The following is a 23,035-nucleotide window of genomic DNA, read 5'->3' as shown; positions in this document are numbered from 1 at the left end:
ACCATCGAGGTTCGAAATTTCGAGTGATATCTCGAAATTTACTCGAATATTTCGGAACGCCAAAAGTGTGAGCACAAAACATTAATGATGTTTAACGCCACGTAAGAAATTCGAAAGATAAATAAAAGTCACATTTTCTTTTAACATTGGCAATAACAGTAGTTATTTACTCATATTTGCTGAAAGAATTTCTCGTGTAAATGGGTATCCGGTGTTAATCACACGGAACAAAAATTACCCAGTACACGTTTTTTCTTGTTTATTCAGAGTTCAAAAGAGATACCACAAGACTACGTACATAGATACATAAATATAACAAAAATATATACTCGAACTGTTTGGATTTAATAACCGTGAGGGCGCGCTATGCGGTATAATCGAGAGAGGGCGCCTCGACGCGACAGTAGTGCCATTGATAAAAGAGGCGGCGAATTATTAAAGTATGGAGTTGACTATAACGAAAAGTCTCCCCACCTCGTTGTCCGCGAGTTCGCGAGCGGAAGCGCGATCAAACATGGAGATTGAGGCCCCCCCGAGCCTCTGAAACCGCGCGGCTCCCCGTATACGCGACACACGAAACTCGCGCGTTCTCCCTCGACACACGTATACAAACATACGGGGCGTGAGTGCGAGAGAGAAAAAGAAAGAGCGAGGGAGAGAGAGTGAGAAGGAGAAAGAAAGAGAGAGAGAGAGAGTCTGAGCGAGACGTATACACACAAAAGCCACGAGGGGGTTTACAGTTAGTGTGTTGATCAGAGGTACGTCCCCAGGGTGATCGGGGCCAGTTCTTGGCCAGCCCAAGCCACGAGGATGGAGCTCCGAGTCGGCAACAGGTATCGGCTAGGACGCAAAATCGGGAGCGGCTCTTTCGGCGACATTTATCTAGGTAACTTTTCTTTTGCAATTCTTTTCTTTCAATCCTCTTTGCCCCCTTCCTCCCACCTTCTGTTCTTCCACCCTTGTCTGGCTCTTACGCCACGCTCCAAATATCTTTGTCTCTTCTCACGCTATCTCCTCACTTTCTTTATCTCTCTCATTCTCTCTCTTTCTCCCTCTCTCACTCTTTCGCTCCGTTTCTTTATCTTTCTCTTTTGATCTTCCTCTCGTATCCAAGACGTAAGACTTCGTTTGTATCTCTCCGTCTCTCTCTTACACGGTCTCTCGATCCTTCGATCACAAAACCTTTCTCGACACGAAAATGCACCTGAATAATCCCCAGATCGTTATTCTTATACACACATTCATTTTGAGAAAATTTAAACTTTGTACTCCTCCGTCACTGATATTTCCTCAGTGAAATCTTCAATCTTAGCAAAATTCATTTTACATCTCTGTCATCGCCTTGGAACTTTCTCGTGATTCCTTCCACTCTTTATGAATTGAATATTGTTTCCCTCTGTCCTTTGTTATGAGAATGTAAGATTGAGCTGTGATTTCATAATAATGCTTTCTTGTGACAGGTACAAACATCTCTACCGGCGAAGAAGTCGCTATCAAATTAGAATGCATCAAAACGCGCCATCCACAGTTACACATAGAGTCCAAGTTTTACAAAATGATGCAAGGAGGCGGTGAGTCATTGATTAGTTTTGTTTATTAATAGATAAAATGTTCTAGAAGCAAGCCTTCTCATCCTCGTTTCTAATCTTTTCAATTTTTTGTGCATTGTTGTATCGATTTTTTTACATATTCACCGACGCAAATGAGGCAAATTGATAAGCAAAATTCAGAAATGAAAAAAGCTATTGCTGCATTAGAGTGTTCTTCACAAGAAGAACGAATTATTTTCCAACTCCTTTTTATAATTTCAGTTGGTATACCTACAATAAAGTGGTGCGGATCAGAAGGTGACTACAACGTTATGGTGATGGAGTTGTTAGGTCCGTCGCTGGAGGATCTCTTTAATTTTTGTTCACGAAGATTCACCCTTAAAACAGTTTTATTACTAGCCGATCAAATGGTGAGTTATGGGAAGAGAAATCAATGATTTTTGCCAAAATCCAAATTAATATTCTCGAGGAGCCATATTCTGAGTTAAAAATAATTTTTATAGACAACATTAGAGTCTCATTGAAGGATTAACACCTATCACAAATTGCAACATTCATAACCATAAAGAAATAAGATACACTGCGATGAAGTCGTTCAATCAATTATCAAAGTGTTTTCTTGCATGCAAATGAATATTGAACATATAACAATATTTTAGGAGATTTTTGGGAAGCGATTTTCATCTCTACATGTAAATTTTCACTTTGCAATTAGGTTGAGTGGTTGTTGAATTTTGATTAGGAGAAATTGATGTCAATTCGATGATTTATTTTCTAATTTTTATCACGTTGATACTGAAACGTTCACCAGGAGTAGCATTTGGAGTTTCTTGTTATATTACAATAGACGCTGAGGTGTACTAACTAAGACTGATTGGTAAGAAACATTTTGTCTCCATTCCAATCGAATATTTAATTGAGAGCCTGATGCACAATTTGAGGAAAAAATATTTCTTACAAACAAGAAGATAAAAATGGATTTGAAGATAAAAAAATATTAATAAAAGTAAACGTAAACACTCATAATTCGTTGCATCTGTGCGATTTCCATTAACTCGAGAATAGTTTCAAGGAACTTTGAAATTTACAATCATTTCTAATTTCAGTCTTGGCAATTAAAAAAAAAAAAAAAAAAATCCACATACCGAACGAACAAAGCAGCAACAACAATGAAAAACATTGCTCAAATCTCAAATTTCACGTCTAAAAAAGTTGATTTGATAATAGAAAAAAAATGTGTCGAAAAAGAAACGTGAATCGACAAATATTCACAGATCAGCTGTGAAAAATTGATCGAAATTGCTTTCACTGACAGGCGTATGAACGTCGAAGAAACTTGCGTTATGCTCCACTTAATCTCGTTTCACGAAGTGGGTCAGTTTAGTTCTACTCGGCCAGTGGTCATTAAGAACAACTTCCTTTCTTCGAGACGGGAAGTTGGGCTTGTCTGCCTCATGGAGTTCGATTAAAAAAAAAAAAAGAAAGAAAGAAAAAAACAATCGGTATTTCAATCTTTTACAGTTTTTTTCCTGGCGGACGTTCAGCATAAAGAAAAAAAAATGTTAATACACGGAGAATGTCTACAGTTATATCACTCGCGTTGCTTTCTTTTCTCTTGTTCTTATGCAATGTTAATATACGTAGCCATATTTATATTTAAACACAAAAAGTAATAAATATTGTGAGTATTTGAGAGTACACTTTGCCTGTGAAGTAGAGGACGATAAGAGTAATCTTAAGAAACTCTGTCTTTTCTCGAATCGACCTTAATCGTTTTTTCAAGACTCGCTCGGTGAGAAGTTCCCGGCAAAGAAGTTGCCAAATAATCATAACAATGGTTATAAAATAACAATGATAATAAATAACTAGCTACGATGGTTTGTTCTCGGGAGTCTAAGATGAGATCAAAGTTCGCTACGCGTTGGTCCCCCGATCTGAGGGAACACAATCCTCCGTCACGCTTTGTTTTGTTCCGAGGCCAGCCGCTCCGGCGATTCTCGCAAGGTCGTTGACATTGCTGTTTCTTCATTCGATACGCCAAATCTTCCGAAATCACTGGATCTTAAACTCTCTATTTTCATGTACTCCGTTTCTAATTATTTCTATTTTTTTTTCATCTTGGAATAAAAATAATTTGTATCCTATGATCGAACGAATGATTTTTAAAGACGAGCAGTTCTGTTATAGAGCAAAGCACGATTCGACCGTATGAGCATTCTGATCGATTCGAGAAGCTTGAGAATAAAAAAAAGTTCTGAGAAGTCCGACGAGCTCCGATATCGGATCTGACCTCGAATATATTCGTCACACATCGTGAAATCGTCTTGTTCACTAATTCAACTCTTGTAACAGTCACTGATCCTAATTCGCGAAACAGCAAGATCGACCAAGTTCATAGAATACGTCGTTCCTCCAGACTAAATTTAGATAGTGATTTTCTAAAAAAAAAGCAGCATGAAATTTTGCAGCCAAAAATAGAGCCACTTTCAGCCATGATTTTGTACGCTATAGGGCAATTTTAGTGCATCTTGGTTTTTTCCTTATTTTTATACTGGACCGTTTTTTTTTCCGAATCGAATCATTCGTTATTTCACTTTGAAATTGATGTATTTCGTTTTATTCAGTAATTTATTATTGTGGAGTTGGAAAAAAAAATAATGAAAAATTGTGAAAATTCATTATTTTCTTTTAGATCAGCAGAACGGACTATATTCACAGCCGTCATTTCATACATCGTGACATAAAACCAGACAATTTCCTTATGGGCTTGGGCAAGAAGGGTAACTTAGTGTACATTATAGATTTTGGACTTGCCAAAAAGTACCGTGACAGTCGCACTCTCAGGCACATACCCTACCGAGACAACAAGAATCTTACGGGTACAGCCAGGTCAGCAAATCTACCAATTCAAGTGATACTTAAAATGATGAAAAAGAAGGGCGGGAGTAAAACTTGAATTGTCGATTTTTGCTCTTCTCAATTGATGTCACCATTGATACTGTGAAAGTCTTAAAAAAATTGTTGTTTTTTCATCATTATATCGTTTATCGTATCATTGTTTGTTTTTTTGATTTAACTTTTTTTTCTCGTTGGCTCACATTTTGGTTGAATTTTTTTACAGATACGCGAGTATAAACACACACGTGGGAGTCGAACAATCCCGGAGAGACGATCTCGAATCACTAGGCTACGTTTTCATGTACTTCAATATAGGTAGTTTGCCCTGGCAGGGTCTCAAGGCCGCGACAAAGAGGCAAAAGTACGAACGCATCTCGGAAATGAAAATGTCAACGTCAATCGATATACTCTGCGCTGGCTATCCTAGTAATTATCATTATCATACTTATCCACTCTTTTACTTTTCTTTTATTTGAAATTTCTAATTGTGAACATGGTCAAATAGATTTCAAAAGATTTTACTAGTCCAAATTGCTCAAAATTTTTGGAGTTTTTTAAAAACCAATTGTCAAACATCTTTTGCCTCACAAGTTGTATGGCGGTGGATAACGAGCTGCTAGTATTTTGCTTTTCATTGGCAATCGAACTCACTAAACACGATGGTCAACGAGTCAAAAAATGCTATTTCTATTCGATGTCTTTGAAGAAACGTTCACAAGTATCGTCCACAGAGAACTGCGGACGATAGTAATTTTTATTGACAGCTGACTATTTTTATCTTTACCGACAGCAATGAAAAGCATTGATAATTGTGAATCATTTGCAAACACATTCAAGTGTGTTTTCGAAGGCTTCTTCTGTTAAAGTAAAATATTGGAGTGAAATTTGTTGAACAAAAGTGGGATGCCGCAATGTTTTTTGGTTATTTTATAGCTCGAACCAAAATAGATGAGCTTAACTTTACCGCGATTATTCGTTCACAATGAGAATAGCAAGAGAAAGAAGAAAATTTATATATTTTTTCAGTTCGTGTAGTATTGTCATACGTGTAGTATTGATTATTTGTTTCTTTCTGTTCGTGTTCATTCATACGTTTGTTGCTTTTGACAGACGAGTTTGCCAAGTATCTGAAGTACTGTCGGCAGATCCGTTTTGAAGAGAAGCCCGATTATCCATACCTGAGGCAGCTATTTCGTAGTCTTTTCCACCATGAAACTTTCACCTACGATTATGTATTCGATTGGAACATGCTCAAGTTTGGTAACGCGAGGCAACCTGCATTGCCAGCTGCCCAGCAGCAAGTACCGACTCATTCACAACCGGCGAACGTGCCGCTTCCTGCGGGGACCAATAACGAGCAAGAACATCCATCGAGGTCAGTCTTGATAGTTATTATTTATTTTTTTTTTTAAACGCGTATCGAAAAATATTTTCATTACCCAACACATTTTGTGACAATTCGAGTTTCATTTTGATCATCTAGTTTAATTAACATCAACGCAATGACACGATTCTTAATATTGCCAAATAACAGATGTCGCTCGTTTTCCTGTTAATTTTCAAATGGCATACTTCTTTATAGTATTATCTTGATTCATTTGTAGAATAAGCGAAGTATTTGTTCTCGCAAAACAGTCAATTGGACAGTGAGCTGGTTTTTGTGACGATGTAATCGTTTTAAATCATATTTTTTCAATAAAAAAAATCTTACCATAGTGCAATTCGTTCGACAAGCGAATAATGATAATTCACATTGGCAAGAAGATGTTCCCAAAGAGGAAACGTGCGTACGCGTGTCCCGGAGGATTCCCAACGTTCTCGAGCGATCAAATCGCACGGCTCTCCGCCTCTTTTTCGATCTATAAATAGTTCGAGAGTCATTTTCCGTTCTCCCTTAGCACGATATACTTCTTAGCTCTATTCTTGGTCGGCTGGGTCAATGAATCGAGAACGAGCGGAGAAAAAGAGAGAGAGAGAGTAAGCGAGATAAAGAGATGGAAAAACCGACCGAAGGGTAGAGGGAGGGAGAGCTGATAGATCCTTAAATCTTCTTACGCGGTGATGTATACGATGCACGCAAACTTTTTCTCTCGCTCACTCTCACATAGCTGCAGTTTTTGCATTGCTAACGTCTCCGCGAGTCCTTGAATTCTAATGACGTACCTCCTTCCTCTGGGAACATTATGACGAGATTCTTTTTTTTTCTTTTACTTTGTCTCTCACTTTTTCATTCCTACTCCCAGTGAATGTCAATTGCCGCGCAATCTTTCCAAGGGTGCGAATATCATGAATCAAGAAGTTGGAAAAAAGGACACGCGACCGCGAATTATCGTCATTCCTTGCACTGGTCTTCTCTTTTTATCACCTTTCATACATGCAACAGCTTCGCTGTTAAAAACATTGGCACGAACGTAGACGAATTTGTTATTCGAACGCCAGTACAGATATTTTTCTTCTCGAGTCCCGTCACATTAACTACATAAAATGCGACGATTATCCCCCAAAATTCTTTCGTTCTACATTCGATGCTCTTCATTTCTTAATATTTTTCATGATGCAACTATTCTACCGATGAGTGATTGTGTGTTGGAACGATATTTCGCGTACCCGCGTGTGCTTTGCTTTTATTTCTGACATGAAAATGATCAGTCCGTGAAAGATGTTTGCACGCTTGTTTTTTTTTTTTTTTTGAATCTTGAATAAAATTATATGCTGGATGGAAATTGTTGCGTTTCATAAATTCGAATAGAAAGAAAGAGCAATGATTTCCTTTATTGCCATTATTTTAGCGTATTCTACTAATTTTAATCCTGAACATTGAATCGTAAAATAAAACTGGATTAGTTCTATGTGTGTGTAAAAACAATATGTATAAAATGTATACTGAAAATGACGAGTTGCAGGCTTTACACCCGGCAATGTTTGGCAAACGCATCGACCGTGTTCGGTCCAGCGGTGGGAACGTCGAGTCGACGTCACAGACACGAGGCGATAGAGGCACGGGGGGTTGACCAGGAGGATCAGGAAAAGAGCGACCTCCAAGGTAAAATACAATTCTACCAAAAGTTCTCGGCTAGCCAACAGCAAGCGGTAGCTGAGCAGCGTCGCGCGGCGGCAGCTGCCGCTTGTTCAACGCCGACGACACCGTCAAACGCCAATAATTACCAAACGATCGTTCGCGACGGGACAGCGACTCCGAACGCCTGCAGATTCAGCACTTTTAAGTCTTCGAACATGCGTAAAAATGAGAAAAGTAAACATGATCCTGATAAATTGGACATTGCTAGTCTCGGATTAGACAACCGTGATTATTCGCAAGCCCGTAATGAGCTTGGGACTGATGAAAACCGTGATTATTATTACCGTACGGTGACGAAACTCCGCGAGCCCAGTTCAAACGCGGAGTCTCGTCGCCTTGACAAACAGAGTTATTTTTTTCATGGGCATAAGACTGAGAAAAACGTAGATCGAGCTGTGACGACTCTTGAGGATCATTTGAGATCGGTCAATAGGTTTGGCGATGGTACAACTTCGTGTGGTTTGCCATCGAATGTAGGGAACGAGGATACGACGAGAATCGCAGCGACCAATCCGCCGGTAGCTCCGGCAAACACCATGAGTTGTTTCGGCACTGGAGATCGAGAGAGTTTCGCCGAATACGAGAATCGGAAACAGCATCTACCGGCTCAAAACGGCCCAAAAAAGTTCGAGACACGTCGTGATTCCGGCAATATCGAATTCACTGAAAGAGAAGGCGAGATTTTTCGGAAGAACAGTAACGAGTTCCTTCAAGATCCGACAAAGATCCGGCGACGTAATTTCTCTTTTCGTAGCAAGGAGAAACAACACCGTAGCCTCGAGTCTCTCGAGAAAAATCTCGATTACCCAACCGACGAAGCCAAAAGCCTCGATGAAACGAGCAGGGTATTTTCCCATGCCAAACAGCGAAGTCTTGATTCTGCGCAGAAATCAAAGAATACCGGCGATTCCAGCATTACTAAAGCGCGCAAAAGACCTGGCTTCTTCCAACGTGTTGGTCGCAGCTTACACTTTTTGTCACGCGAGCGTGAAACTCGATCTCAGGATCTTCTGAAACGGGAGGATGAACACTTCGCTGATTATCCACAAACCGATCAGGAAAAGTGCGAATATTTTTTACGGAGACACGGAAAGGATTTTTTTGAGGCAACCACTGCTGATAAGATCGAACAGTCAGAATCGGAGATTCATTTTTTTGATGAGCGCCCGTCGAAGCTTGACACTTCGATAAAGGGTTATCATCGTGAATTTACTTATTCGAACGAACATCAGGAGCAAACCAACGGGCTTCTCGATCCGGAAAATCTTGCCATTTGCCTTATGCAAAGAGACATCGAGAAAAATGAGACGGAGACCAAAACTTTGAGTCTCAACGATGCTGAACAAACTCGTTTCGATCATCCGCCCATCCCAGACAACAAGAATACGAAAAATATTCATACCGATCTCTCTGCCAGTGTCGACACTCACGTCACTACCAGCGGTAATAAAGATAGTCTCGAGATCGGCTATTCGATTAGCCAATTGGGCCGATTGTACTTGCAAAATCTACAAAATGCCAGTCAACATGATAATTCCCGAAATCCGGATACGAACGAGGGCGAAAAAAGAGATCGTTATCTCGATTGGATGCAAGGTCCTGATTTACGCGCTCTTAGTCATCGCACCAATTCTACCAGCTCACTCGGACGTGCCAAACCTCAAGGGAATCTCGATATTCTCAAAGGAATTTTACTCGATCTCTTCGTATGCATTTGCATCTGAGGCACCATTCTGTGAAGTACACATTTTTTTTTGTCACAGAGAACGATGGAGATATGAAAAAACGATCGTGGTCTCAATGTCTTTATTCGGAGTTCTTGTTTTTCGATAAAAATCTGCACGAATCGTATCCAAAAAATAGTTAACGAGAAATATTTGCTTTCCAATTTTATTTTTCGAGAAAAATGGGAAAATTTTCGTTTTCTTGTTGTATTCAGACAGGAAAGAACCATTTGTATGAGTTCCCATGTGTCCATTGTTATCATAAATGACGGTATCCTCCATTAACGGTCTGCATCTACATCGAAGGTTGTGAAAATTATACTTTCGATCACCTACTTTTTGGAAACGATTGTATGATTACTGCGCAGGGTTTTTATAATCGACAGCTATCAATTTTGCGGCCTAGATAATGAGTTTTTTTTATATTTTGTAACTCAAATGATCCGGAAAGTAGCACAATTGCTCCATTCGGTTTTTATGTCTTTTAACACACCCAAAGTTCACTAATGAACGAAAACACAAATTTTAGTTCATTTCGAGCCTATTGGCATCGAGAAAAAAGTTTCGTTCATTCCATACATTGGATGATCTGGCCGACATCTAAAGAACTTTTTAAGTGCCTTACGAAGAAACAATATGTTACCAGTTCAAGTGCCGATCTAACATTTTTACCGCTAGATTTATTGTCGATTTCGGATATCAAACTTTTTCCGTATGGAGACAATCAAATGGTTCGATTTTGAGGAACCGAAATATTTTCAATTGTTAAAATTGTGCGTGATCTTTAAACAGTACGAGTACCAAACTGTTGTACTTCGAAGGGTTGGGAAAGTACAGTGATTACTCTAAATTCGTATCGAACAAAAAAAGTCATATATTTTGGCACAATTCAAATTTGGCAAATTTGTAAATACATGTCCGTTTCAAATGAAACTTATGCCTGCGAATTTTTTTAAAGAAATTTCATAACTATGCGTTTACTGTTATTCGCGTCTCAATTTTTGGACTGAAACTGTGAAATCGGAACGATTTCACTATTTTTAAATTTCTAACGACGAGCCAAAATGTATGCAAATATTTTCTTTAAAGTTGATCTCCATTCAAAAGTAAAGTGATATCTAGGAGGGATGAGGTCTCTAGATCCTCGAGAAGAACCGTCACCTCACGATACACGAAGTTGTCTTACAGTTCGAAACTTGCAATGTGTTTGTTTTCGTTTTTTTATTGTCGCAATATGTCCGTATAATGTTGGTTGTGAAAATTGGATAGAAAGCGAGAAATTGAATGAAAACTCGCAGACCTCAGGCTTAGTCATTATGAGACAGTTTCGTGACGTCCCTACGCCTTCGACCGATCGCTTTATTTCACCATTATAATTATACCATTAAATTTATCGATATTTTCATTACTACTATATTTACCTATATATAAATATATATCGATACATATATATATATATAAACGTAAAAACGTCCATGTCAAGAATCGTAGTCGTAGATATTTCACCTCGAATCAGCGCAAAACGATACTTATATCCCGCCGAAGCCAGAAAAACAGTTATTCTCGTCGAAAAATCGTACTAGGCGCGATTTTTCGATAGACACTCATTTTCCTCACTGTTTTTTAGAGAGATAATTATTTTTCTTTTCTCCTCAAGTCCTTAGATTAATCGCGACTTGTGTGCGCGAGCCACATACCAAACTCATCGTGTAGCTGACAGTTTAATTAAGCGTTAATGATTATTTTTCTCATCTCCGTGCACGTTAATTAATATTGTACGAGACCGACGAAGAAAGATTGCGAAATTTTCTCGCGATCATAATCATCCTTTGATTCTGAAACCATGTTTTCATAACTCGATTTAAAAAATAATAATAATGTATATGATAGACTGATTCTTCAGCAGCGATGATAACGTGGAAGGTTTTTACACAATTTTTATTCCTTGATTGTTGAATTGTCATTCGACGCGACTTTTGTCACATTTTATTCTTCTATTTCATTCGACTTGACAATTGCACAAGTTAACGAAAATGTGCTCAACTCAATTTACATACGTATTTTATCGATGGACTGATGCCTATTGGCGCGAAAAAATACTTTAGCGTTACGAAAAATGAAACAAAAAAAAAGAAATCGATTAAGACGATTACGTTTAGATATAAAATTCTTTTATAATTCAAAATATGGTTAGAACAACGATTATCCTTCGAAATTTTATTTTTCAAGAGCACTCGTTTGTTTTGCGTCGTGGAAAATTATTATTCACTGCCGTCTCGCTACGTATAATTTTGTTTTTAGTTTGAAAGTAAAAAAATAATTAATCGAAACAGTATTTAACCCACATATTCTTTTTGTCAATCTCTTTGCACGGTTACCATTCGTCGAATGAGGGGGCGACCTCTCATCGTCACAGTTAATCAATGTGTCGTTAACATATTTTTTTATTCAATTTTTTTTCATCAGCACACACTCTTCTTTTTTCTTTTTCTTTCTCTCTGTTTTCCTTTCTCGTTATCTCTGCGTCTCAAAATCCATTCTTTGATTTCCGGTCTTCGTGTCATCTATTGTATACGGCCTGTTCGTTTTTTGTTTGTTTGTTCTTATTTTATTTTTTTTTCGAAATGATGAATCAGACGAAAGTAGAAATAAATGTTTTTCCATTCAAGGACTGGTCTTTGTTTATTTATCTCACTCTGCACAACCACACGATATTTTTTCGTACATATATATCCTGGTTATAAGAATCTCTCTTCTTTTCTCACTTGGCTTGAATGGAAAAACCTCCCTTCCTCCCCGAAATATTTACATGGAAACAAGAACTCTTGGAATCCGGTATCAAATTCATTCGAATCACGCGTTCCAGATCGACAGAAAGAGAAAAACAAAAAATTTGAACGATTTCCAGAGTTTCTCGCGACTCCTTTTATTGTTTGACAATCTCTATCATTCTTTTCTATGAGACCAAACGATAATTTTCATTAACATGTGCGAATCGTCAATTTCAACTTTCGTTTTATGCGCCAATCATTCAGATACTTTATTTTCCATTTAATCGGCCAAGCGTGAAAAAAAATCCATCGTCCTTCGTAATTGTAATGATTCTGAAGTATAGTTTAAAAAACAATAGCAATAGTTAGGATTAAGACAGCGCGGGAATCGGAGCAATCTTCGAAGAACTTTCAAATTTATCGAAAATCATGATTATAATCGTTTTGTAAGTTTTTTTTTTCCTCTCAATTGAATGGAACACCGTTGATTTTTATTATCGAATTGAAAGTGATGAGAATGTTTGATTGAGGATCGGTGGGTATACGGATTAAAACGTTACTTAAAGTGCTGTGAGCGAGCTGTGAGCCACATTTTCGTGTATCGTAAAAATAATCTCTGTGTCTGATTTTAATTTTTGATTTTTCTTTTTCAAGCTCCGAGTGTAATCTCGTAATTGTGTTTGAGAGCTAAAAAAACAACAATACACGTCGTTACTCCCAGGACTCGTATTTGCAGTCGTCTCCAAAGCGAGTATTTTTTCGAAGAAATAAAAACACACCATAGCGTTCGTAACAAAAAACTAACACTACAAAAATAAACTAATGGAATTGAAAATTGGCGATACGATTGCGAATAGGAGTGGATCGAAGTGTGTGTAATGCTAGGAGAACGATGCATGAACTCGTCACTCCTTTCCTGCTCCTTCATTTTCAATAATCATTATCAAATCATCGTCCAGTATTCGGAAATAAGACATTTGTGGAAACAATAAGAAAGAACGAGATCTTCGCATCTTGTTCGCTTCGTTTTTTATCCGTCCATCTATTTTTTATTCATCCCTTCTCTTCCTTCCTCTTATTCCTGTTACTCGATTCTTCTCCTTGAGATAATTTGGTTTTTTCTCGTTTTTAAACTTTCTTTTTTCTTTGAAACCAAGCATCATGCATATATTTCGTTAATAGCTAATGATATCTGAATTTCAGGTACCGGAACTGATGCCCACGAGAGACGAAGGGTCAGCATAACTAGGTTGTTGCCCAGAAGCTCTGCTGCAGCAGCTGCTGCCGAAATGCAACCCAAACCCAAGTGAGTTGCGTATGAAGACGTACACATTTAAACAATCATAGAAAAATAAATAATTAACACACGCCACTGCATTCATTACATTCGTACGGTTATGGAAGAGCATATTGAAAAGGGGAGAAAGGGAATCGGTTTGAAGTGTATCGAAACCTTTCAAATATTTGATGAGTGAAATTTTATTTTCCATTGCATGCATTTGTGTCGGAAATAATTGGGTTGGAACGATTTTGTTTGTCCTTTAGTTTTTATTTATTCGTTTTCTTTGGAGATACGAAATTTCTTACATTTTCTTTAAAACATGTTCTTAAAAAAAAAAACATGACAAAGTTATTCGGGTTGTCCTAAAAACGAAGGTTAACAGCTCTGGATTAATAAAATTAGCAAGCTATTCGCTCAACGTTTGTTCATAGACTCTGACTCGAATTTCGTCGCACATTTGAGTTCATAATATTCGTATTTACTTTTGGAACATCGTTTATGAAAACATTATTGTACATGTTACTAACAAAAATCATTACACGTTGACTGTGAGGAAAAAACCGATGACTCGCGGTATTGGGGAAAAATAAGAAAAAGGCGATTTGATCATTTGAAACGATGACACGGATAATTATCGAGAAACTTTATTGCCAAAATCTAGTTATACTCTTCGTTCTACGTTTTTGAGATGCATGTTTTCAATAGAAAAATCGGTGGAAAAATGAATAATTTAATAAATGAAAAGGTGGATTAATTGAAACAGGAACAAAACTAAGAAATCGTTGTCTTTAAAAATGATCAACTCACCGGAAACACTTAATTACCATCACTAATGTTTCAAATGTTAGTTCGGTACGTCTGAGGTTTTCTCATCTCCTGATTGTTGAATAACATTATTTTTAAAAACTATTCAATTATTCTTCCAATCACTTTTTATCTTGAGCAGTTGAAAGATAAATTTTGAATAATTTTTCATTCGTAGCAGTTGTGGTTAAAAGGTGTTTTTCAAGAATAATCGTTGGTTTTGAAAAATAATTTATGTCGCTCTGGTGTTGTTCTACAAACCGAATGCAATATTCCGATCTGCGGATCGGTATATTTATTCGGTCTCTCTCATTTCTTGGCACATTTGTATACATGTAAATACAAAATGAACATTGAAATAAGCAGGCTGATTATCGCTCTGTACCGTGGCATGGTTATGGCTGGGTTTTTATACATTTGTCGTTATTTATGGTGATTTGGTCTCTTAAAAAATGATGAATAATAATTACGAAAATTTCGATGATTCGTGTTTTTGTATTTTGTATTTGATAAAATAGAAAAATAGAAAGAAAACAAAAAAAAATACAGAACAAAACTGCATGCGGGAGTTTTGGATCTGGCTGCATATTCTTCACCTGTGTATGTTTAAAAATCTTTTCACGCTGTTCGCATTAAAAAAGTAAAACATAGAAGAAAGGACAAAAACGAGCACTCTTTTTTTTCAGTAAAACGTTAAATTGTTCGTTTTTCTCGAAATTTCACACTTGTGATTATTCATTCATTTTTCCAGATAAACTGAACACAAAGAAAAATCAAAATCTATTATGAGAAAGTAACGTCGAGAAAAAGGCAAAGCGGAGTGAAAACACATACTTAAAACACAAATGAGGGCAGGAATAAATCGCATTATTGGTGAGCGTTAATACATGAATATAGTTTTTTTTCCGGAAAAGAACGAATATAATGCAGTAATAAAAAACAAAAAAAAACAGCGAATTCTGTGCCACGGTACAGAAAACTGTCCTGAGGGAACCCGAGACAGAGAGAGAGAGAGAGAGAGACTCGATAGATGAGAAATATGAGACGGAGCCTCGCCATTTTCTTTCTCTCGATTCCCAAAATCTTCGAGAGAGTAAAATAAAATGATGAATAAAGAGATTAATTCGAAAGGAAAAAGAAACTAAGTGACATCAGGTGTGGGAAAAGAGGAATAACGGCCAAGGCTCCGGCTCTGGATGGATGAAAGGACAAGAAAACTAGGCAAGGAAAAGGCGAAGAGAGGGGATATAACACAAACAAACAAAAACCTGTATAGTAGACTTTCGTGAGTTTTTCTCCTTTTGTTTTTCATTACGTTCGAGGCCTGAAACGTTTGAGAGACAGCGGAAAAAGAAAAAGGGGATCGACGAAAACGGAAGATAAGCACGAGGATCGCCCTAATGTCGCTGCTTTTGTGTTTTCTTTTTTAATTTTGGAAGCGCCAATGCGGTGTCAGTGGTGGTGGCCAAGCCGATGGCCAGGCGGATAAACAGCAAGTGAACAATGAGGATGCTAATCAACATACTGCCCTGGCTAATCGTCATTTGTCCTCGCAGCTGATCTCTCGTTCCTCTCGAAAATAGTCCTCGAGAAGGATCAATCATGGCCAAGAGAAATAATGGAGAGAGGAGAGAGACGAAAATGATTTGTTGATCCTCGATTAAACGTACTAGCAGATAGCAGAAACAATACGTTCTGCAGATGCATCAACGACAAAAAAAAGCAGCAGCAAAAAATGGAAAAAAAAAAACAAACAAACAAAAAGAAGAACAGTGTCACTCAAGCGGAGCTCGTTTTAATACGCTTTAGCCCTAATCTCCAAAATCCAAATTCGTTCACTTCTTTTTTATACGATCACTAGATTAACACAAAGAAGAAAAATGTCACTCAAGCGGAGCTCATTTTAATCCGCTTTAGCCCTAATCTTCAAAACCCAAATTCGTTCTCTTCTTTTTTATACGACGATTACTACCAAGATTTTTCGTAGACCGAGGTTCGATTATAAATGCTTGTGTGCGTATGAATGTGTTTTCCTTCCCGGATCGATTTCCGGTACGGAGTCCAAAACTCTGAATGTTGTTTGTAATTTCGCGCCAATTACCGCGATGCGTGACTGTCAAATATTATACGTAACAATATACATATTGTATTATTATTTTTTCTTATTATCAATTTTCTTTACCAGTTCATTATAAAAAACATGAAATAACTACGTGGCTGTTGCTTCGACTGCGGCATAACGTACATCATCATGCTATGCTTTCTTTTTCGACCGTCTCATCTTCTTTATTTCTGTAATTTAATTTCTAAGGGAATATCAATCTTGTGATTGCGACAGCTCGTTAGGTCCGTTGCTCGTTTTCGAAAATTTTTCATTGCTAGTGAAGGAGTCGAGTTTTGTAATTCTGCGACACCGTCGAATACACGTGAAAATAACATTTTTTACGCCAATGAACTTTTGATGGACCGTGCACAAAAGTTCATATTGAGATTAATCATACTGAAACTTTTTTCAATGAAAACTTTTCTACCGTGACATTCAAGTGACTTGGACTGTACCATTGATTTCGATTTAAAAGCTTTATTTTGAGTTTCACCTTTTTTTTTCCCAGTGCAATGTAAATGTTTTCCCTGTCAACTCACCGATGCAAAGTTATTTGTCAACTTTTTCTTCCGAATAATGTGATTAATACATTTTTTTCAGTTTGAACGAAACGCATTTATTGGAAATCTTCAATTCGTTTCCACTTGTCGCCATATTTTGATTTACTCGCCACAATCTTTTTTGATTTTCAGATTTCTTGAAGATTTTTTCAACTGTTCGCGGGAATATTCTTTCTATTGCAACGATGTTTTTTACCTATTCATTTGGTTTTCATTTGTGTTCGAAGTGTCGGTCAGCCAGAAGTATGATTATAAACAATCTGAAAAAAATTCACAAAAATTTTCCAATTTTAATTCATTAGTAATAGTTTTATGAAGGAATGAGTTGAATCAAGCGACTAGATATAGGTTTTCTCATTTACCATCACTCCATGATATTTCTAAATATCATTAATCGAAGCAGCTTTATTGAATTTGCCGTATTTTATATTACTCAAATCCTAGGTAATTTTTCATTTTCGCCTCGGCCGTTTCTTTTTGGACGGACTGACGTACTTAGAGGTTTAATTTGTATTATTTTTCTTTACATGTTTCTCATGATATCAAAATTTTCTTACAAAATTTTGATTAATGCGCTTTCCAACACGAATGAGACAGTGATTAAATTGATTTTTATTGTAAAACAAAAACGGAAAGACGGAAAAGCATAATAACACTGCCAGCGAAAAATAACACAATTGCGTAGAACGACGGTCGAGGACAAATTTTTTCGAAATATTTGCCACGTGTATGCCGACTCCGTATTTATAACACCCCGAAGGATCGAGACTCATTTTGCAAACTATAAAATTTGCAGTGAAAGGATTTTCCTTTATTTCTTATGAAAATGAAAGTTCTTGAGACCGGAAATTTCTGTTTTTTTTTGTACGACTTTCTATGCAAGAGAATACTTGACGTTAGGAAAAAGTCTCCCGGATATGATTTTCATTCGAACGAGAAAAAACGAATGGTGATAAATGTAGAGATGAAACAGAGATGAATGTAAGTAGAAGTAGTGCAAACTCAAGACTTTCATATTGAGACAAAACAAATTTATGTTTCGTCGTCATTTCTGATTTTTTTTTTTTTTTCAAATTAATACACCCGAAGTACATTTTGGACTCAAGTGTTAAGAAATACTCGTTCGAACGGTATCGATTACTTTTGATCCGAATGATAAAATCCTATTCGAAATTGACGAAAAAATTCTCTGATTTTTTGTACTTCTTTAAGAATGTTTGATTATAAGAATTTTCTGAGCCTTCCGCGGCCTACAGGAAGCCTCTAGAAGATATGAGAAAGAGCGAAGGCAAACGCGAAAGAAGGAGAGCGAGGGTGAGTGGAGGGGGGGGGGGGGGAGCAATCGATAATTTAGATAGCGAGAATAATGCGTAAATCGAGAAAAAAATTCTTGCAAGATTTTTTTTCACGAGAATTAGTGGCAATGGCAATGACGCGTTTTTAATCTATAACCGCCTGTAAGCGAATCAAACGGTTTGTATATATTATATACAATTTATTATATTAGCCGACTTTAAGGAGCAACGTGTTGAGGAGACTAAAAAAAAAACAGAACAAAAAGTGTGAGTGTAAAAGAAACAAGAGATACAAATATTTGTAATGGTTAAAAGTGTAGAAAAGAGTGAAACTAAAAAACGAAAAAAACAAAAAACAAAAAAAAAACGCCGGTAACTTTCTGTGTTTGTACGATGGAATGGGTGTGCATCAATGGAGTTAGTACAACGGAAAAGAATGAAAAAAAAAAAATAAAAATCATAAATAAAATGTAACAATTTTCCAGTTATACAAAATTGTAAACTCTTCGTGTACTATGAAAACGAGATGTGACGAAAAATGCAAAGAAAAAAAAAGGAAAAAAAAACACAAAAGCGTTAACAACCTGTATGAACGGGTCAAAAAAGAAATGGCTTTTTTTGCTTTCATCACAAGTGCATATGACGTGTCCTTCATTTCGGTGCTTATTGTCGCGAGTGATTGGTAAGCGAAAGGTGAAAAGTGTATGAAAATTTATAAAATTCGACACACATATTCGTTCACGGATGTCGTTAATCTAAATTCATCGGTGTTGCCGACTGTTCCGGATCGCGCGAGTGTGTGTGTGAGAGAGAACGAGAGAGAGAGAGAGAGATCGATGTGCGCATACACACTTATAAACACACAACCAAACGAAAGCGTGCACACGTACACACACATATATTCGGTAATGAATATCCTTATGTGGAATAAAAAAAACAAAAAACAAAAAAAAACAGTAATTAAATAAATTGTATGTGCATTCGTTTCGAGCGAGATGGTGATGAAAAGTGATGTAGAGAGACTTGTCCGGATGTACGCTAGTGACAAAACATATTGTATAATCCGTCGTATATTTATTTTCGTGCGAAATCAACCGATCTGAAATGAGGGAAAAACCAATAATAGTTTAACGGAAAAATGAGAAACACGAACGCCTTCGGATTCATGTCAAAGAATACATAAAGAAAAAGAAAAAAAGATAGATCGACGCAGCTCGAATGAACGAGCGGTCGATAATGCCATCTTTTAATTGTGCTATTTTTTTTACATACTTTTATTACCATGCCCAGTAGATTATTACATTAATTAGTAATTTCTTGACATCTAAGCTGTTGTACAGATTAATTCGTGGTTACGATTTCTTCAATGTCGATTGCACCGATACAAAAACAACAGGTTCATAATGAAAAATAAGAAAGGTTTTAACGACGTAATCAGCACGCCAGAAATCCACCGTCGACTGGCAAATGAACTCCACTTATCATGGAACTGCGGTCGCTTAGTAGATAAACAACAGCATCTACGACCTCTTCGACCTCTGAAATATTATGCAACAATATTATACAACTATTTATATGCGAAGATATACATAGACTTTCTGTGGGATAATATGGAGATTATATATTCATATACTGTCCGAAAAACATGTACATTGAAAACTCGTTAACAACGCATCGTTGTAAAGTAATGAGAGAATATATTTTCGCATATAAAATTCATAAGCTTTGTTCGTATGAAAAAAATGACTCGGAGATCAACAGTTTACGATACTTTGCCAAAAGTCCGTGCACTATTTTTCCATATTATCTCATTTTATTAAGATTTCATAAGTTCAGTTTTTATTAAGATTTTTGACGGGTGATAAAAACGTGAAAAGCGTCATGGTTTTTCTGTCATGTCAGTTCATCAAACGATTGCGTTGTTTACGACTTTGGCCAAATACTGAAATACCCATTGTGAGTGTAAAATAACAGAGGAATAACGGTAAATAGAAATTTTTTAATCGGTTTTTCTGCTGTTTCGAAAATGCGAACCCATGCCATTCGTTTTACTTAATTTTTTATTTATTTCGATCATTTTATGGCCACTTACGATATCGGCCATAGTCGTTGCTATATACAACTGAAAATTCCATTGGATTTGTCAATGAATGGAAAATGTTTTTGCCGAAACGAGATCTGTCACAATTTATGAAGCTTTATCGTCGCTGTTTCATTGCTATCTTACCGGCAAATCTTCCAAGTGGAATTTTGTCAAGCATTGTACGAGCCTTGGCCGGATCGCTCCAGCCTAAACGACCCATCGCCGTGAGGACGACTGTTGGGTTCACGGAATTCACTCGGATTCCATGAGGACCTAGTTCCAGGGCCAGAGTTCTGAAGACAAACGATATTTAATTTTGCATCGTGTGAAAATACGATGCAAAAGTTCTCCTGAGCTGTTCTTCTTTCACGTGGCCTTTGATTAGGCCACGTGATCGTTTACGAATTCGAATTTTCCAAAGTTCCATGTGAAGAGTCGACATTTTTCAAAAAATGATTTTTCCCTCTTTTTTGTTTGAAAAATCTATCAATTTTTTTTTATCTTCGTCCCGCTATGATTTGTTTTTAGAACAGTATCGGAATTAAATTGAACAATAATACAACGATGAGTGGAGAAAATGTACAAACTTCGTGATCATGTCAACTGCCCCTTTCGAGGCGCAGTAGGCCGAGTGATCTTTGAGGGCTGCGTGGGCAGCTTGCGACGAAAGATTGACAATCCTGCCATCTACTTTACGACGTATCATATCAGCTGCAATGACCTGTGATACGTTAAATATCGCACGAACGTTGACGTCGAACGTTAAATCGAATTGATCTTTGGTGATGTCGAGGAAAGGCGCGAGGCATGCGACCCCTGCGTTGTTTACCAACAGGTCGACGGGCAACACACTTTTTACAGCTTTCCTCGTAGCGTCCCAATCCGCAATGTCAACACAAACAGTCTCGATGGTTGGATCTTCTTTTACGAGATCATCCAACGTCTCTCGGGTCTTTCCCATTCCGATAACCTTACCTCCGTATTTTGATAATCTGAGAGCTATTGCTCGACCGATACCTGAATTTAGGTCAAGATTTTTCGATTAAAACGAATGTTGAATTGAGAACCGAAACTTTAACCCGATCGCAAAGGTTTCGTTTATACACATTTACGATGTGCAACTTGACATTTTTTCTTTTCAATATTTTATATGAATTCGATATGCGATACTCGGTGTTGCGAATTTTTTTATGATTCTGTTGATATTCTCAAAATTTTTCTGTGAAACGCAGTACCGGTTTACACACATTGACGCCCTCGGCCTGACGAAATTAGCGCCCCCTCTTCACGAAATAGATGAAAAAATTAATAATTTTTATACTTCAAAAGCACTCCCCTTTTGTCACGTTAGGCCTGGGCCTACCAAGCCTAGTAGAGATAAACCGCCCCTTATGAAACGAGGCCAAAAGTTCCTATAGAAAGTGTTCATGGAAAATTCAAAAGTTCATGCAAATATTTCAAATCGAGTTTGATCGTGCACGTAATCGCACTACAGTTTTGAGAGGACTAATGCAACATTTATGGTAGTTATAAAAACAATAATTTGCGTCGTCTAGTACCTTTATTGGCGCCCGTGACGAGAATGCGTTTATTGGAAAAATCGATTTCCATGACTGAGAAGAATTGATGAGCTGGATATACTTGGTGTCAATTGGGATCGCAGATGATTACTGCTTATCTCAGTTGTAGCGGAGTATATTTATGTGTGCAAGATTATATGGTATATATATGCATAATGCTTCGATATTTTAAATTATTCATGATGCGTTGATATAGGGTTTTCGAAAAATGAAGACAGGTGCATTGTACGAATTGATTGGTAGAACATATTCAGAGTTGGATGCGTTAGAAAGCATTCGTTAGAGAAAATAGATGGAGTGTAATTCTCTTTGGTATATATAATAAAAAGAAAATGTCATTTATTTACCAACAGTCGATACACATTTTTACACGTCCAGATGAGTAAGATGGTAAGGCAGTGCAGTAGCGGCGAAAGGGCGAGTAGTGATGTATACAAAAAAGTGACGGAATGTGTACACACATCGGTGTGCAACGTTTGACAACAATTAATGGAAGTTATATCCTGGTAAAAATTGATTTCCAAATTTCGTAAAAATCACTCGGTTATCGCGGAACTGTAGAGTTGAAAAAAATATTATTTTGCTGCGTTTGCGAAAATAAGACTTACGTTCTTGGTGACTTGTTCTTTGGAGGTTAAGTTCGTCTCATATTTTTTGAGGAAAGAACGTGATCCTGGAGTTTTGCTGATACGCTGCCTGCCGACCGAGAAGCCGAAGATGATACTTTCCGATTTCTGTCATCGTATTTGAACGTAATATTTGCTGTTGCTATTTCAAATCTTCCAGTTCAATTTTCTGCATATTTTAAATGGTGAAATTTGAGTTAGTCGCCATGCCCAGAAAAAAATGCTTAACGAAAGGCAATTTTGCATTTGACTGAACGGTAGCTTCTCGATGAGTACACAACAGAGTTTCAATTACGAATGCCAAGAAATATGCTTAAATTGAGATAAAACTTGATCATGTATCATGTGTCTAATGAATTTCTAAGATGACGTCATGTTCGTCCATGAGAATTTTTTCCCATGAACCCACGTGACCGACCGTCGATAAAGTCCGAAAAATCGATGAATTTTTTAATGAAAAATAATTTTATTCTTTTACAAATTTTAGACGCTGGTGTCTATGATTTCGATCGCCCATCAGGATTGACTCGAATCGTGAAGAATGCGAGCAATACCAGCTGGAATATTTCTCAGTAGTGGAGGAATGTTTCATCGCTCCCTGATGTTTATGCTCAAACTCGGTTGGAAATCAAGATTTGGTCTGCCAATTTTGATCGTCGTGGCCTGCCTCGCTATGGAC

The 23,035-nt window shown here is 37.2% G+C and overlaps 2 protein-coding genes and 1 long non-coding RNA gene across 9 annotated transcripts; 2 read left to right on the top strand and 1 right to left on the bottom strand.

Moving 5' to 3' along the window:
* Positions 1–489: 489 nt before the first annotated feature.
* LOC122415801 (casein kinase I-like) lies at positions 490–20,076 on the top strand. Of its 7 annotated transcripts, none has more exons than XR_006261985.1 (10): positions 491–886; positions 1,461–1,571; positions 1,812–1,960; positions 4,243–4,439; positions 4,672–4,874; positions 5,559–5,823; positions 7,352–7,491; positions 13,226–13,328; positions 14,860–14,981; positions 15,431–15,686. XR_006261985.1 is itself a non-coding variant. In XM_043428295.1 (9 exons), exons 1-9 carry the CDS (start codon positions 811–813, stop codon positions 15,606–15,608), a joined length of 1,305 nt encoding a protein of 434 aa, XP_043284230.1. In that variant the 5' UTR covers positions 490–810; the 3' UTR covers positions 15,609–20,076. The 7 variants fall into 7 exon arrangements, 4 of the variants coding, with proteins under 4 accessions (XP_043284230.1, XP_043284223.1, XP_043284214.1 ...); XR_006261984.1 differs by having other exon boundaries at positions 15,062–15,686; XR_006261986.1 differs by having other exon boundaries at positions 15,548–15,678.
* LOC122415850 (L-xylulose reductase) lies at positions 19,324–21,853 on the bottom strand. The gene is made up of 4 exons (XM_043428369.1): positions 21,710–21,853; positions 20,738–21,167; positions 20,295–20,443; positions 19,324–19,605 (listed from the first exon to the last, which is right to left on the bottom strand). The coding sequence occupies exons 1-4, from the start codon at positions 21,759–21,761 to the stop codon at positions 19,502–19,504; spliced, it is 735 nt and encodes a 244-aa protein (XP_043284304.1). The 5' UTR covers positions 21,762–21,853; the 3' UTR covers positions 19,324–19,501.
* A 241-nt stretch (positions 21,854–22,094) lies between these two features.
* LOC122415891 (uncharacterized) lies at positions 22,095–22,904 on the top strand. Its single transcript, XR_006262012.1, has 3 exons — positions 22,095–22,236; positions 22,395–22,482; positions 22,844–22,904. It is a non-coding gene; the product is annotated as an uncharacterized lncRNA (long non-coding RNA).
* Positions 22,905–23,035: the final 131 nt, after the last annotated feature.

This window comes from Venturia canescens, chromosome 1 (assembly GCF_019457755.1).
Source record: "Venturia canescens isolate UGA chromosome 1, ASM1945775v1, whole genome shotgun sequence".
NCBI lineage: Eukaryota > Metazoa > Arthropoda > Insecta > Hymenoptera > Ichneumonidae > Venturia > Venturia canescens.
Note: the sequence above shows the minus strand (reverse complement) of the source record. Positions and strands in the feature narration are given on the sequence as shown.